At 45.9% G+C, this 16,489-nt stretch overlaps 1 protein-coding gene across 3 annotated transcripts in view; it reads right to left on the reverse strand.

Annotated features, from left to right (window-relative positions):
* The window catches only part of LOC143502069 (RAS guanyl-releasing protein 2-like), a 44,825-nt gene that overhangs the window by 22,904 nt on the left and 5,432 nt on the right, over nt 1-16,489 (reverse strand). For all 3 annotated transcript variants that reach the window (XR_013127074.1, XM_076995253.1, XM_076995252.1), the window contains 3 exons: nt 1,653-1,827; nt 1,081-1,183; nt 866-922 (listed from right to left, as the gene is read on the reverse strand). Coding sequence is in view for 2 of the 3 variants with exons in the window: in XM_076995253.1 (XP_076851368.1) it covers nt 866-922; nt 1,081-1,183; nt 1,653-1,719 (227 nt within the window). In the remaining variant the exon portion in view is untranslated. The remainder of the gene's footprint in view (nt 1-865; nt 923-1,080; nt 1,184-1,652; nt 1,828-16,489) is intronic.

Genomic DNA, 16,489 nt, shown 5'->3' on the forward strand with positions numbered 1-16,489 from the left:
CAGGATTCACATATGTGAGAGACTACAGTGTTGAATGTTCAGCTGAGAGAGAGACTGTAGTTTAGAACATTCAGCTGTGTGAGAGAGACTAGTTTAGAACGTTTAGCTGTGAGACTGTAGTTTAGAACATTCAGCTGTGTGAGAGACTATAGTTTAGAACGTTCAGCTGTGAGAGAGACTGTAGTTTAGAACATTCAGCTGTGAGAGAGACTGTAGTTTAGAACATTCAGCTGTGAGAGAGACTGTAGTTTAGAACATTCAGCTGTGTGAGAGAGACTGTAGTTTAGAACATTCAGCTGTGTGAGAAAGACTAGTTTAGAACGTTTAGCTGTGAGAGAGACTGTAGTTTAGAACATTCAGCTGTGTGAGAGACTATAGTTTAGAACGTTCAGCTGTGAGAGAGACTGTAGTTTAGAACATTCAGCTGTGAGAGAGACTGTAGTTTAGAACATTCAGCTGTGTGAGAGAGACTATAGTTTAGAACATTCAGCTGTGTGAGAGAGACTGTAGTTTAGAACATTCAGCTGTGAGAGAGACTGTAGTTTAGAACGTTCAGCTGTGAGAGAGACTGTAGTTTAGAACATTCAGCTGTGTGAGAGAGACTATAGTTTAGAACCTTCAGCTGTGTGAGAGAGACTGTAGTTTAGAACATTCAGCTGTGAGAGAGACTGTAGTTTAGAACGTTCAGCTGTGAGAGAGACTGTAGTGGACGTTCAGCTGTGTGAGAGAGACTGTAGTGGACATTCAGCTGTGTGAGAGAGACTGTAGTGGACGTTCAGCTGTGTGAGAGAGACTGTAGTGGACGTTCAGCTGTGAGAGAGACTGTAGTGGACGTTGAGCTGTGAGAGAGACTGTTCAGTCTTACTTGACCAGGTGACAGATTCGACTCCTGATCTCAGCCGTTGATCTCTCCTCCTGAGACCTGATGTTTTGTTAAGACTCGGTAACCCCGTTCACTGAAACCAGGGACCCTGTACGACAACATTCTGGTTTATACACGTCAGAAACCATAAGCCTGAAGGTGCAGAGGTGAAGCTTATCCCCAACCCACGGGTGGGGGTCCACGTGACAGAAGGATACTTGTGCAGGAGCATTCTGGCCAGGTCCGTAGAGGGCAGGTACCAGGGATGCATCATCAGAAACATACGCACCAAAGAGGTGTCCTTCAGCTTCCCAGTGTCATCTAGACAAACGCCAACACAATAGGTCACAGCCTGGTATCGCCCAATCACGTGCCAACACAACAGGTCACAGCCTGGCATCATCCAATCACGCGTCAACACAACTGCTCACAGCCTGCCATTGTCTAATAACGTGTCCGAGCACAGCAGTCAGTGAAAGCAGACTAAAACCATTTACAGACATAACATTTGAATGATGTAAAAACGTTAACAGACATAATCAGACATGTCACTTAATACACCAGCATTTTATACACTAACACTTAACACACAGGCACTTAATACACCAGCACTTAACGCACTAACATGTAATATTCTGACCCTTAATACATCAGCACTTAACACACTAACATGTAATATTTTGACCCATAATACATCAGCACTTAACACACAACACTTAACACGCTGGAACCCAACAATGCTGACACTCAACACTTTAACGCTTAATACACCAACACTTAACACACTCACCAAATGCTAGGATGGAGGCCTCCACCAGTTCCTCCACTGTGGCCGACTCCAATGACAGCGCCTCCATTCTCTCGTTCCTATCTCGCTGTCAGTCCTGTCAGAGACTCAATCGCTCACTCCCTTGTTCCTCCTCTTCCTCCTCTTTCTTCCTCTTCTTTCGCCACTCCTCTACTCCCTAAAAAGGAATAAAACAGCAAAAATCACATAATCACATATTCATGGATTCATTCGCTTGTCTTTGGTGCTTGGCACACAAAACCTGACCTTATGTTCTAAAGGCTCCCACAATGAACCTTTTCCTCGTTTACAATGCTAATACAACGTATTCAACATGAAGAAAGTATATGAAGCATTGAAACGAAGGTGCCAGTGGCAGTCTAGTTTGGCCATCCTGTAACACACCACACGCTGGAAATGGTTTAGAGTTATAACACACCACACACTGGAAATGGTTTAGAGTTATAACACACCACACGCTGGAAATGGTTTAGAGTTATAACACACCACACACTGGAAATGGTTTAGAGTTATAACACACCACACACTGGAAATGGTTTAGAGTTATAACACACCACACGCTGGAAATGGTTTAGAGTTATAACACACCACACGCTGGAAATGGTTTAGAGTTGTAACACACCACACGCTGGAAATGGTTTAGAGTTATAACACACCACACGCTGGAAATGGTTTAGAGTTATAACACACCACACGCTGGAAATGGTTTAGAGTTATAACACACCACACGCTGGAAATGGTTTAGAGTTATAACACACCACACACTGGAAATGGTTTAGAGTTATAACACACCACACACTGGAAATGGTTTAGAGTTGTAACACACCACACACTGGAAATGGTTTAGAGTTATAACACACCACACACTGGAAATGGTTTAGAGTTATAACACACAACACGCTGGAAATGGTTTAGAGTTGTAACACACCACACACTGGAAATGGTTTAGAGTTATAACACACCACACACTGGAAATGGTTTAGAGTTATAACACACAACACGCTGGAAATGGTTTAGAGTTATAACACACCACACACTGGAAATGGTTTAGAGTTATAACACACAACACGCTGGAAATGGTTTAGAGTTATAACACACCACACACTGGAAATGGTTTAGAGTTATAACACACCACACGCTGGAAATGGTTTAGAGTTATAACACACCACACGCTGGAAATGGTTTAGAGTTATAACACACCACACGCTGGAAATGGTTTAGAGTTGTAACACACCACACGCTGGAAATGGTTTAGAGTTATAACACACCACACGCTGGAAATGGTTTAGAGTTATAACACACCACACGCTGGAAATGGTTTAGAGTTATAACACACCACACACTGGAAATGGTTTAGAGTTATAACACACCACACACTGGAAATGGTTTAGAGTTGTAACACACCACACACTGGAAATGGTTTAGAGTTATAACACACCACACACTGGAAATGGTTTAGAGTTATAACACACAACACGCTGGAAATGGTTTAGAGTTGTAACACACCACACACTGGAAATGGTTTAGAGTTATAACACACCACACACTGGAAATGGTTTAGAGTTATAACACACAACACGCTGGAAATGGTTTAGAGTTATAACACACCACACACTGGAAATGGTTTAGAGTTATAACACACAACACGCTGGAAATGGTTTAGAGTTATAACACACCACACACTGGAAATGGTTTAGAGTTATAACACACCACACGCTGGAAATGGTTTAGAGTTATAACACACCACACACTGGAAATGGTTTAGAGTTATAACACACCACACGCTGGAAATGGTTTAGAGTTATAACACACCACACACTGGAAATGGTTTAGAGTTATAACACACCACACGCTGGAAATGGTTTAGAGTTATAACACACCACACGCTGGAAATGGTTTAGAGTTATAACACACCACACGCTGGAAATGGTTTAGAGTTATAACACACCACACGCTGGAAATGGTTTAGAGTTATAACACACCACACGCTGGAAATGGTTTAGAGTTATAACACACCACACACTGGAAATGGTTTAGAGTTATAACACACCACACACTGGAAATGGTTTAGAGTTATAACACACCACACACTGGAAATGGTTTAGAGTTGTAACACACCACACACTGGAAATGGTTTAGAGTTGTAACACACCACACACTGGAAATGGTTTAGAGTTATAACACACCACACACTGGAAATGGTTTAGAGTTATAACACACAACACGCTGGAAATGGTTTAGAGTTGTAACACACCACACACTGGAAATGGTTTAGAGTTATAACACACCACACACTGGAAATGGTTTAGAGTTATAACACACAACACGCTGGAAATGGTTTAGAGTTATAACACACCACACACTGGAAATGGTTTAGAGTTATAACACACAACACGCTGGAAATGGTTTAGAGTTATAACACACAACACGCTGGAAATGGTTTAGAGTTATAACACACCACACACTGGAAATGGTTTAGAGTTATAACACACCACACGCTGGAAATGGTTTAGAGTTATAACACACCACACACTGGAAATGGTTTAGAGTTATAACACACCACACGCTGGAAATGGTTTAGAGTTATAACACACCACACACTGGAAATGGTTTAGAGTTATAACACACCACACGCTGGAAATGGTTTAGAGTTATAACACACCACACGCTGGAAATGGTTTAGAGTTATAACACACCACACGCTGGAAATGGTTTAGAGTTATAACACACCACACGCTGGAAATGGTTTAGAGTTATAACACACCACACGCTGGAAATGGTTTAGAGTTATAACACACCACACACTGGAAATGGTTTAGAGTTATAACACACCACACACTGGAAATGGTTTAGAGTTATAACACACCACACACTGGAAATGGTTTAGAGTTGTAACACACCACACACTGGAAATGGTTTAGAGTTGTAACACACCACACACTGGAAATGGTTTAGAGTTATAACACACCACACACTGGAAATGGTTTAGAGTTATAACACACAACACGCTGGAAATGGTTTAGAGTTGTAACACACCACACACTGGAAATGGTTTAGAGTTATAACACACCACACACTGGAAATGGTTTAGAGTTATAACACACAACACGCTGGAAATGGTTTAGAGTTATAACACACCACACACTGGAAATGGTTTAGAGTTATAACACACAACACGCTGGAAATGGTTTAGAGTTATAACACACCACACACTGGAAATGGTTTAGAGTTGTAACACACCACACACTGGAAATGGTTTAGAGTTATAACACACAACACGCTGGAAATGGTTTAGAGCAGGGGTACTCAACTGGCGGACCGCGGTCCGGATCCGGACCCGAACGCAGTCCTGTCTGGACCCAATCTCATTCCTGATTAACTGGATACGGACCAAAACAAAAACGTAGCATATATTTCAGGGCTATCGAAAAAACACTCCGTCACAAGTGTTACGTTTGCCACCCCCGCTCAACAACTTACGTTCGCCACCCCCCCCCCCCCCCCCCCCCGGGCTACAAGCCTGGTTGACGCTTCGCGAGCGGTGCGAGGGTCCGCGCGGCGAAAATTACGTAATCGCTGAAGCTCCGCGTGCGCCGCGCTTCAGCGCAATGAACAAAGTCACGTTTTCAGGGTTCATACACCTTTATAAGGTGGAGTTCAAGCACTTGTACGTCACTTTCAAGGTCCATTTCAATATTTCCCAGCATGTTAAACATAATTAAGTTAAATATTTATACATATACTCGAAATAATTCGCTTTTTATCACATTATTTAATGGTTGTTTATTTTAAAAACGCCCAATCTTCACGTCTTCACGTTCTCATGTTTCGTCCTGGAATTACAAGAGGCTCGTATTTGTTAACCTAATACAAGAGAACTATTCAGTCAGACAGATATTTGTTGTGAAACCAAGTAGTTACAATTTAGTACTTTAACCTAAATTCCATCACTTTTCAAACCTGAAACACATAGCAACATTAAAATTGGTCAGGTAAATGTTCATTCCCCTGTTTTGAGGGGTGTTTCTACCACATATTGTTTCGGACAAAACACCACAACCCCCCCCCCGGACCTCAGGTCACAGGTATCTGCCAAAATTGGACCGCGGACAAATTTAGTTGAGTACGCCTGGTTTAGAGTTATAACACACCACACACTGGAAATGGTTTAGAGTTGTAACACACCACACACTGGAAATGGTTTAGAGTTATAACACACAACACGCTGGAAATGTTTGAGTTATAATACACCACAGACTGGAAATGTTTTAGAGTTATAACACAGTGGAATTACATTAGAGTTTTAATACAATATACACTACAAAACAGATTTTGAGCTAAAGGAATTTGAACTTCTGTCTGAGTACTTCTGGGTATGACTGCTGGTGGGGTGATTACCCACCTGTCACCAGCTGTGACACAGTTCTACCTGGCAGTGTCATCAATAAAGACACGTGACACAGTGACACGGGCATCACACTCAATAAAGACACGTGAGACAGTGACGTGGGCATCACACTCAATAAAGACACGTGAGACAGTGACGTGGGCATCACACTCAATAAAGACACGTGAGACAGTGACATGGGCATCACACTCAATAAAGACACGTGACACAGTGACATGGGCATCACTCTCAATAAAGACACGTGACACAGTGACATGGGCATCACTCTCAATAAAGACACGTGACACAGTGACATGGGCATCACACTCAATAAAGACACGTGACACAGTGACACGGGCATCACTCTCAATAAAGACACGTGACACAGTGACATGGGCATCACACTCAATAAAGACACGTGACACAGTGACATGGGCATCACACTCAATAAAGACACGTGACACAGTGACATGGGCATCACACTCAATAAAGACACGTGACACAGTGACATGGGCATCACACTCAATAAAGACACGTGACACAGTGACATGGGCATCACACTCAATAAAGACACGTGACACAGTGACATGGGCATCACACTCAATAAAGACACGTGACACAGTGACATGGGCATCACACTCAATAAAGACACGTGACACAGTGACATGGGCATCACTCTCAATAAAGACACGTGAGACAGTTCCACCAGCAGTGCTGGCCTGCCCTTCTGGAGGCTAGGAGGAGGGATGTGTGTAAAACTCCTGTATGGAGCATCTGCCCATCACACTCTGCTCTTGAAGAGTAGAAATAGTGTCTTTTGCTGTATAATGTGGTCACAGCGCTAAGCTTACGTGCTAAAAACCATAGTTTTTAAAAAATAGTGTCAAACTTCTTGTGGCTTATAGATGTGCTATATTTGGCCCATGTGAGCATAAACCAGTCACATGACCACTCTCAGATAGTCATGGAAACAAATGCACATGCGCTTATGCACAAAGCGGACACGCGCACACACACACACACACACACACACACACACACACACACACACACAAACAAAATAAAAGACACATTGTCAAACCATCGACCACAGAAACCACAATCCAACATTTCCTGCTGCTGATAGAGTCTTTATACAGGGTACGTGTCTGCATGGGAGAGACAAGGAGTAACACACACACACACACACACACACACACACACACTCCACTACTCTCCCTCACACACACACACACACACACACACACACTCCACTACTCTCCCTCACACACACACACACACACACACACACACAAACACACCACCATGTACACTTGTTTAATGTTTAGTGATGTTTAATGTTAGTAAGTTCCTGGGCAGGATACCATGGCAACCCTCTGGCATACATTTACAGCATACCGAAAGTAATTTAACCAGCAGATGCACACTCAGACACACACACAAACACACTCAGACACACACACACTCAAAACCACAAGCGATGTACCGCACACTAGCCAAGCACAGGATCACTGTCAATATGCAGATAAGCAAATGATTATCATCAGTTCCAACTATAGCAGACACTGCACCCCCTGCAGCATGAGACCAGTCAATAACTGATAGATGATAGACTGATTGATGATTGACTGATCACTGAATCAGTGAAGTGTAATTCATGCACTGGGGGAAGCATGAGACAGATGAGAGGGTTAAGGGGCGTGTCTTGACTGACTGGAGTCAAGGGTTAAGGGGCGTGTCTTGACTGACTGGAGTCAAGGGTTAAGGGGCGTGTCTTGACTGACTGAAGTCAAGGGTTAAGGAGCGTGTCTTGACTGACTGAAGTCAAGGGTATGGGGCGTGTCTTGACTGACTGAAGTCAAGGGTATGGGGCGTGTCTTGACTGACTGAAGTCAAGGGTATGGGGCGTGTCTTGACTGACTGAAGTCAAGGGTATAGGGGCGTGTCTTGACTGACTGCAGCCACTGTTCATGTCTTACTCTTGGGCCGATACCTGCACATGAAACATGACCAGAGGAGAAGAGACCAGAGGAAAAGAGACCAGTGGAGGAGAGACCAGTGGAGGAGAGACCAGAGGACGAGAGACCAGAGGTGAAGAGACCAGAGGAAACGAGACCAGAGGAGAAGAGGCCAGAGGAAAAGAGGCCAGAGGAGAAGAGACCAGAGGAGAAGAGACCAGAGGAGAAGAGACCAGTGGAGAAGAGACTAGAGGAGAAGAGGCCAGAGGAGAAGAGGTCAGAGGAGAAGAGGTCAGAGGAGAAGAGGTCAGAGGAGGAGAGACCAGAGGAGAAGAGACCAGAGGAGAAGAGACCAGAGGAGAAGACACCAGAGGAGGAGAGACCAGAGGAGAAGAGGCCAGTGGAGAAGAGGCTAGTGGAGAAGAGACCAGAGGAGAAGAGACCAGAGGAGAAGAGACTAGTGGAGAAGAGACTAGAGGAGAAGAGACCAGAGGAGAAGAGACCAGTGGAGAAGAGACCAGTGGAGAAGAGACCAGAGGAGAAGAGACTAGTGGAGAAGAGACTAGAGGAGAAGAGACCAGAGGAGAAGAGACCAGAGGAGAAGAGACCAGTGGAGAAGAGACTAGTGGAGAAGAGACTAAAGGAGAAGAGACCAGTGGAGAAGAGACCAGTGGAGAAGAGACTAGAGGAGAAGAGACTAGAGGAGAAGAGGAGGTCATGAGATCAGCTTAGCGCTCACTCGTCTGAAGGCTTTAGCAGTGTGAGCAGACAGGCAGGGTGTGCTATGTGGGTTTTTATGGTGTGATCTTCAGAGCAGTCTCAATGAGTCAATCTAACTGTGCGTTCACACCGAAAGCGACGAGAGCGACACGGCGACCGGAAGTCATTCATTTTCAATGAGAGTGAGCGACACCCAGCGACGCGACGCGATTTTATCGCTTTCGGTGTGAACGCACAGTAACAGTTCAGTGTATATAAAATTTTGTGATGACACACAGATGTGTGCACACAAACACAGTCACACCCACACATGATCACACACACACACACACATAGTGACACATACACACCCACACACACACACACAATGACACATACATATCCACAAATATACACACACACAGACATGCATATGCCAATGTCTTCAAGGCATATCTGATGGGAGTGTGACTGGGCCAACCTCACTAATGCACAATGTTACAGCAACGCTCTAATTCTGAGCACTAGCCAATCACCACGGTTTAATTCCAAGCACTGGCCAATCACCATGGTTTAATTCTGAGCAAGTGACACCTTAAAGGCCTTAACTACATTAATACACTGTAAACAATACATTCAGAGAGGGAGGGTTGACACACACACTCGCACACGTCCCCCTTGTGTGGTGTGTGTGTGTGTGGTCTGTGGTGTGTGTAACACTGTCCTTTTCCTTTACTGTCACTGTGTGACAGCGTGGCGGGCACACACACACACACAATTATAGCCTTGGGGGAGGGGAGGTGCACTGAGAGAGAGAGAGAGAGAGAGAGAGAGAGAGAGAGAGAGAGAGAGAGAGAGAGAGAGAGAGAGAGAAAAGAGGAAGACAAAAAGAAAATTCTAGTTATTTAGATTTATATATCAAAACTGCAAACCACAAAAAGAGAGAGAGAGAGAGGGAGAGCGAGAGAGAGAGAGGGAGAGAGAGACACAGATGAGGGGGCAGTTCAGTTCAAACTTGAGGCTCGAATTAGACTTGTATTAGACTTACATTAAACTCATATTAGACTCAGACCTGTATTAAACTTATATTAGGCCCATAGTAAACTCATATTAGACTGGTACTAGACTCATGTTATGCTCATGTTAGGCTCGTATTATGGCCCATTTCCACTAGGGCCTGCTCACGGTTTGTGAGTGTTTCCATTAGTACCAGGTCCCAGTTTGCCGGTACCTTCGGGTACTTTTTTCGTACCTACTCGCTCGAGGTTCTAACCGTTCCAAAGCGGAAAACTTCTGTGACGTGGAGGAACAGCATGACACTGATTGGCCAGGGAGTGTCGTCACAGGTTGCGTCACAGGAGAGTGACTCCTCCGCTATGGACTCCTCAGCCATTTTTAAAACCCAAGGAGCGAAGTCTGTTCCCTGGTCAAACGCCGAGGTACAAACCTTTCTGTTAATAATCAAAAAATCAAAAAATCCAGAGCGATCAAAAAATCCAGGGCGAACTGGACGGGGCCACTAGAAATGTAAAGGTTTTTAGCGAGGTTTCCGCGCTAATGGCCACTCATGGCTACCAGCGGTCCGTTCAGCAGTGCCAGTCGGTCCAAGCTAAAAAAGCTTAAAAGCGATTACCGGGCGGTGAAGGACCATAACGGGCGCAGCGGAGCAAACCGCAAAGACTGGAAATGGTTCCAGCAAATGGATGTCATATACGGTCACCGGCCAGCCAGTAACGGAAGAGAAAACGTGCTGGACACGACAATGTCGGTGCTGGAGGCCACGGAGAATGGTGAGTGAATTGTGATTTCAGTTTTACTAGGCTCGTAAAAGATGTAATATGAACATAATATGAACGCATCTATTGTAAACACAGGAATTTAGAGCTGTGTTTGTAGTTAATGTTACCACCAGTCACTACTGTACAATTGCTAGCTCTTAGCCTTGCTAGTTGCTAGTTAGCTGTAGCCATAAACAAAGCATGAGCAGCGATGGCGTGCTACACATTTTGTGCAGTTACGCTATATTGTTGTTGCTTTCACGGGAATGCTTGTGTTTAATATTTGTTATTTTTTACGTTCAAGATTCCCCTTCCACTGACGAAGCGTGCGGAGTTGGCGGAAAATGTTTCCTTCAACCGGGCTTTCCTCGGGGTGCTTGGCGAACTTGTGAACACCATGCGAGACAGACGCCAGTAAAAGAACACAAAATGTTGCTTGTGGTACTATAAATATTTATTTCATATAAAGCTATACGTTATTTTTAGGTAATTTGCTTTTTGCACTTTTTAAAACTATAACTATATTATTTACATATTTTGTACTTTAAATATCTATATTTCATAATAAAGTTTGATTTCATTTGATTGTATGACTGATGCTTGGGTGTGTTCAGCCTGTTTGAGTAATACCAAATTATTATCAATAATTAGAGCAACCACATACAATAATGAAGATAAAGATAAATAAGATACAATAATGGTATGTGTTAAGGGGCATCGACCGGTGTTGTGGACGCATACAAATGATGTCACGACACTACAACCCGCGCGCCAACAGCGACTCCACCCACATTGTGGTGGTCCACCGTTGTAATGGAAACACAACGCAACCGTACCGTTCCGTTGCGAATCGATCCGTATCGAACCGTGCCACGCCAAGCAGGCCCGTGTGGAAATGCGCCATTAGACTCAGACTAAAACTAGACTGGTGATGGCAGGGTGGGCTGTGAGCTCCCTGCCTATAATCAGGCACAGTCACCAGGCCAGACGCCAACCTGGGGATGTGTTCTAGTAGCAGCAAGTCAGAGGTCACTCAGGTGTGACCTATGGACCCTTTTCCACCATTCAAACAGAAAGACAGACACTCCAAACCAACAAAGTGAAACAGAACCAGGCCTCACACCTCCATGACACGCCAGCGGCTCTGGTTACACCCACACACACACACACACATCTGACGACACACTTCCTCGTCACACCATCACAGACACGTCTGCGGTTCAGGAATAAACACCACCACCCACAGTTTCCCTGCCCTGCTCCACCCTACTGTGGAGGACACACCAGGCTAAAGGGAGGTCATCTGAGCCAAAACCAGACCTACACCCACCCAACACAAAACCAGATCTACACCCACCCAACACAAAACCAGACCTACATCCACCCAACCCAAAACCAGACCTACACCCACCCAACCCAAAACCAGACCTACACCCACCCAACCCAAAACCAGATCTACACCCACCCAACCCAAAACCAGACCTGCACCCACCCAACACAAAACCAGATCTACACCCACCCAACCCAAAACCAGACCTGCACCCACCCAACACAAAACCAGACCTACACCCACCCAACCCAAAACCAGACCTACACCCACCCAACACAAAACCAGACCTACACCCACCCAACACAAAACCAGACCTGCATCCACCCAACCCAAAACCAGACCTACATCCACCCAACCCAAAACCAGACCTGCACCCACCCAACACAAAACCAGATCTACACCCACCCAACCCAAAACCAGACCTGCACCCACCCAACACAAAACCAGACCTACATTCACCCAACCCAAAACCAGACCTACACCCACCCAACGCAAAACCAGACCTACATCCACCCAACACAAAACCAGATCTACACCCACCCAACCCAAAACCAGACCTACACTCACCCAACACAAAACCAGACCTACACCCACCCAACACAAAACCAGACCTGCATCCACCCAACCCAAAACCAGACCTGCACCCACCCAACACAAAACCAGACCTGCATCCACCCAACCCAAAACCAGACCTACATCCACCCAACCCAAAACCAGACCTGCATCCACCCAACACAAAACCAGATCTACACCCACCCAACACAAAACCAGACCTACACCCACCCAACACAAAACCAGACCTGCATCCACCCAACCCAAAACCAGACCTACATCCACCCAACCCAAAACCAGACCTGCATCCACCCAACACAAAACCAGATCTACACCCACCCAACACAAAACCAGACCTACACCCACCCAACACAAAACCAGACCTGCATCCACCCAACACAAAACCAGATCTACACCCACCCAACCCAAAACCAGACCTACACTCACCCAACACAAAACCAGACCTACACCCACCCAACCCAAAACCAGATCTACACCCACCCAACACAAAACCAGATCTACACCCACCCAACACAAAACCAGACCTACATCCACCCAACACAAAACCAGACCTACACCCACCCAACCCAAAACCAGACCTGCATCCACCCAACCCAAAACCAGACCTGCACCCACCCAACACAAAACCAGACCTACACCCACCCAACCCAAAACCAGATCTACATCCACCCAACACAAAACCAGACCTACACCCACCCAACACAAAACCAGATCTACATCCACCCAACCCAAAACCAGTAGCACTGGGAGTGTATTATAGAGTTAGAGGCACATGACACAACCCCAGTGCAAACAATACAAACCATGTGACCCTTGTGTTGTTAGGCAGGAGACCGTATCATCATACAGTCTGCACAGCACTCATATAAAATAAGGTGTGATATTCAAATGACACCACAAATCAAATGTCTATATCAAATGTCAGAATCACCTGCCCTCTGCTCTAGACCCTCAGCGCTGTAGAGGAGCACCCTGTGTGTGTGTGAATGAATCACAGCACTGACAGAAATAAGCCTTAATAATGCAACGCTCTTCATCCTCATCCTCAGCTTCATCAGCTGTCCACCTCGCCACTCTCTGACAACACAGAGAACGGTCTAATAATGTGTGCTATAACCGCACCCCACCTCCACACACACTCCCACACAGAACAGTTCCAACATGCTTTAAAGTTACACTTTGTAGAAACTCGACTGGCATCTGTGTTGGCAGCTACTGAAAAAGAAACAATCATTACTGCATTCCAACGGGAGAATAGAGTCCAGGAAAGTGTGTGTGTGTGTGTGTGTGTGTGTGTGTGTGTGTGTGTGTGTGTGTGTGTGTGTGTGTGAGCCTTTCAAATGGATCAAGTTTTTGCCTCCTGAGAAAAAAATCGATCAGTCTAAAAACAGCAGCAGTGCTGGGTGAGGAGAGAGGATGGAGAGGCATCTCCCCATACACGTCTAGTCTCCCGGGGCGACCATGACCTGTGTCCCATACACGTCTAGTCTCCCGGGGCGACCATGACCTGTGTCCCATACACGTCTAGTCTCCCGGGGCGACCATGACCTGTGTCCCATACACGTCTAGTCTCCCGGGGCGACCATGACCTGTGTCCCATACACGTCTAGTCTCCCGGGGCGACCATGACCTGTGTCCCATACACGTCTAGTCTCCCGGGGCGACCATGACCTGTGTCCAATACACGTCTAGTCTCCCGGGGCGACCATGACCTGTGTCCCATACACGTCTAGTCTCCCGGGGCGACCATGACCTGTGTCCCATACACGTCTAGTCTCCTGGGGCGACCATGACCTGTGTCCCATACACGTCTAGTCTCCCGGGGCGACCATGACCTGTGTCCCATACACGTCTAGTCTCCCGGGGCGACCATGACCTGTGTCCCATACACGTCTAGTCTCCCGGGGCGACCATGACCTGTGTCCAATACACGTCTAGTCTCCCGGGGCGACCATGACCTGTGTCCCATACACGTCTAGTCTCCCGGGGCGACCATGACCTGTGTCCCATACACGACTAGTCTCCTGGGGCGACCATGACCTGTGTCCCATACACGTCTAGTCTCCCGGGGCGACCATGACCTGTGTCCCATACACGTCTAGTCTCCCGGGGCGACCATGACCTGTGTCCCATACACGTCTAGTCTCCCGGGGCGACCATGACCTGTGTCCAATACACGTCTAGTCTCCCGGGGCGACCATGACCTGTGTCCCATACACGTCTAGTCTCCCGGGGCGACCATGACCTGTGTCCCATACACGTCTAGTCTCCCGGGGCGACCATGACCTGTGTCCCATACACGTCTAGTCTGAGTCTCCCGGCGTGGCGACGCTACATGTCTGGACAGATGCTCCCATGTTTCCTGGTGTAAGCTACATGTCTAGACAAAGGAAGACATTTTCCTTTACCATGTACATTTTCCTGTACCATGTCTTTACCATGTCCCGGCGTGGCGACGCTACATGTCTAGACAGATGCTCCCATGTCTACTGGTGTAAGCTACATGTCTAGACAGATGATCCCATGTCTCCTGGTGTAAGCTACATGTCTAGACAAAGGAAGACATTTTCCTTTACCATGTACACTGACTTAATTGTCTACTGTTTTCTTAGTTACATCACCAACTTCTCAGAAGAAGTTTCACAACCTCACATAAAACAAAGCATTCCTCTCAGAAGACGCTTCACACCCTCACATTCCACCCGTGTCCCTCCGCCTCCGCTGGTCTTATCAGCCTCGCCCATTAAGACCAGTGAAGACACATCAGTAAATAACTTTTTTCTGCCATTTGCCGAGCATCTGTCCTTCATGTGTGTGTGTGTGTGTGTCTCAGCAATTATCGGGAGTCTGCACATTTGGAAAAGGCGCTGTTTTCTTTATCCTTGAAATCGCACTTGAGAAATTAACTGTATACCACGCTGGATGTTTTTAGCAATACTTTGTTTCCTGATGTTATTTACTGTATATGGAATCAAATAAAGTATAATATGTGTGTTTGTGGGGGGGGGTGGACATCGAGACACCACTAATTACAGAATGAGCAGCAATGATGGGAGACACTAACCCGAACACTCACACACACACACTCACTCACACACACTCACACACACACACACACACTCACACACACACACACACACACACACACACACACACACACACACACACACACTCACACACACTCACACACACTCACACAGCCAAGTACATGAATACATGAATGCAAACAAATGAGCACACACACACACACACACACACTCATACGCACACGCATGCTCACACACACGCACACACACACAATTAATCACCAGTGTATTCGACAGACCATTAAACACAATACAACAGATTAGCTTTATACCACTAAATTACCCAGAGGTATAATTAGTAAGTCTACATTACCCAGATGTACAATTACTAAGTCTACATTACCCAGAGGTACACTTACTAAGTCTACATTACCCAGAGGTACAATTACATAAAAACACAATTACAGAATCACTATACAACTTGCCTTTAAACATATAAATGATTATAAGTCCTTGCTTCACCCATTAGTCAACCACAGCTGTGTTTAGTGATGGAGTTTAAAGGCTCCGCCCTGTAGTCGTGACACCAGTGTGAGGGCGGAGCCTCCCGTCCGGCCCTGGGTTTGCATACAGGCGGAGCGGACCTCCCAACAGACCAGCGGGTAAATAAAGTCTCCTGTTTCACTGTAGTGTATGCAAAAAATGTCAGCATAGCCTGATTAGAGATATGAGGTGTGCGTGTGAAGACATGAACACCATGAGTGAGAGAACCCCAAACATGGAGTCTACTGTTTACTATTTACTGTTTACAGTTTACAGTATGTCATCCGCTCTTCAAGTACTTCCTCGTCTGTATTCTGAGTTTTCCGGCTTGCTCGTCTGGTCGTACCCTTATTTGTACCTCTGCAGCAGAGTTCTGGCGGAAACACGTACACACTGCGCTTGTTAAAAGCCACCTTTTAGAAACCAGGATGATCCACAGCCCGGATCTTCCAGAACCAAACACAACATGGTGCCTCCAGTCCCAACATCTCTCTGTCTCACTGCACACGTCACTGTCGTGTTAAT

The sequence above is a fragment of the Brachyhypopomus gauderio genome, unplaced genomic scaffold, assembly GCF_052324685.1.
Source record: "Brachyhypopomus gauderio isolate BG-103 unplaced genomic scaffold, BGAUD_0.2 sc188, whole genome shotgun sequence".
NCBI lineage: Eukaryota > Metazoa > Chordata > Actinopteri > Gymnotiformes > Hypopomidae > Brachyhypopomus > Brachyhypopomus gauderio.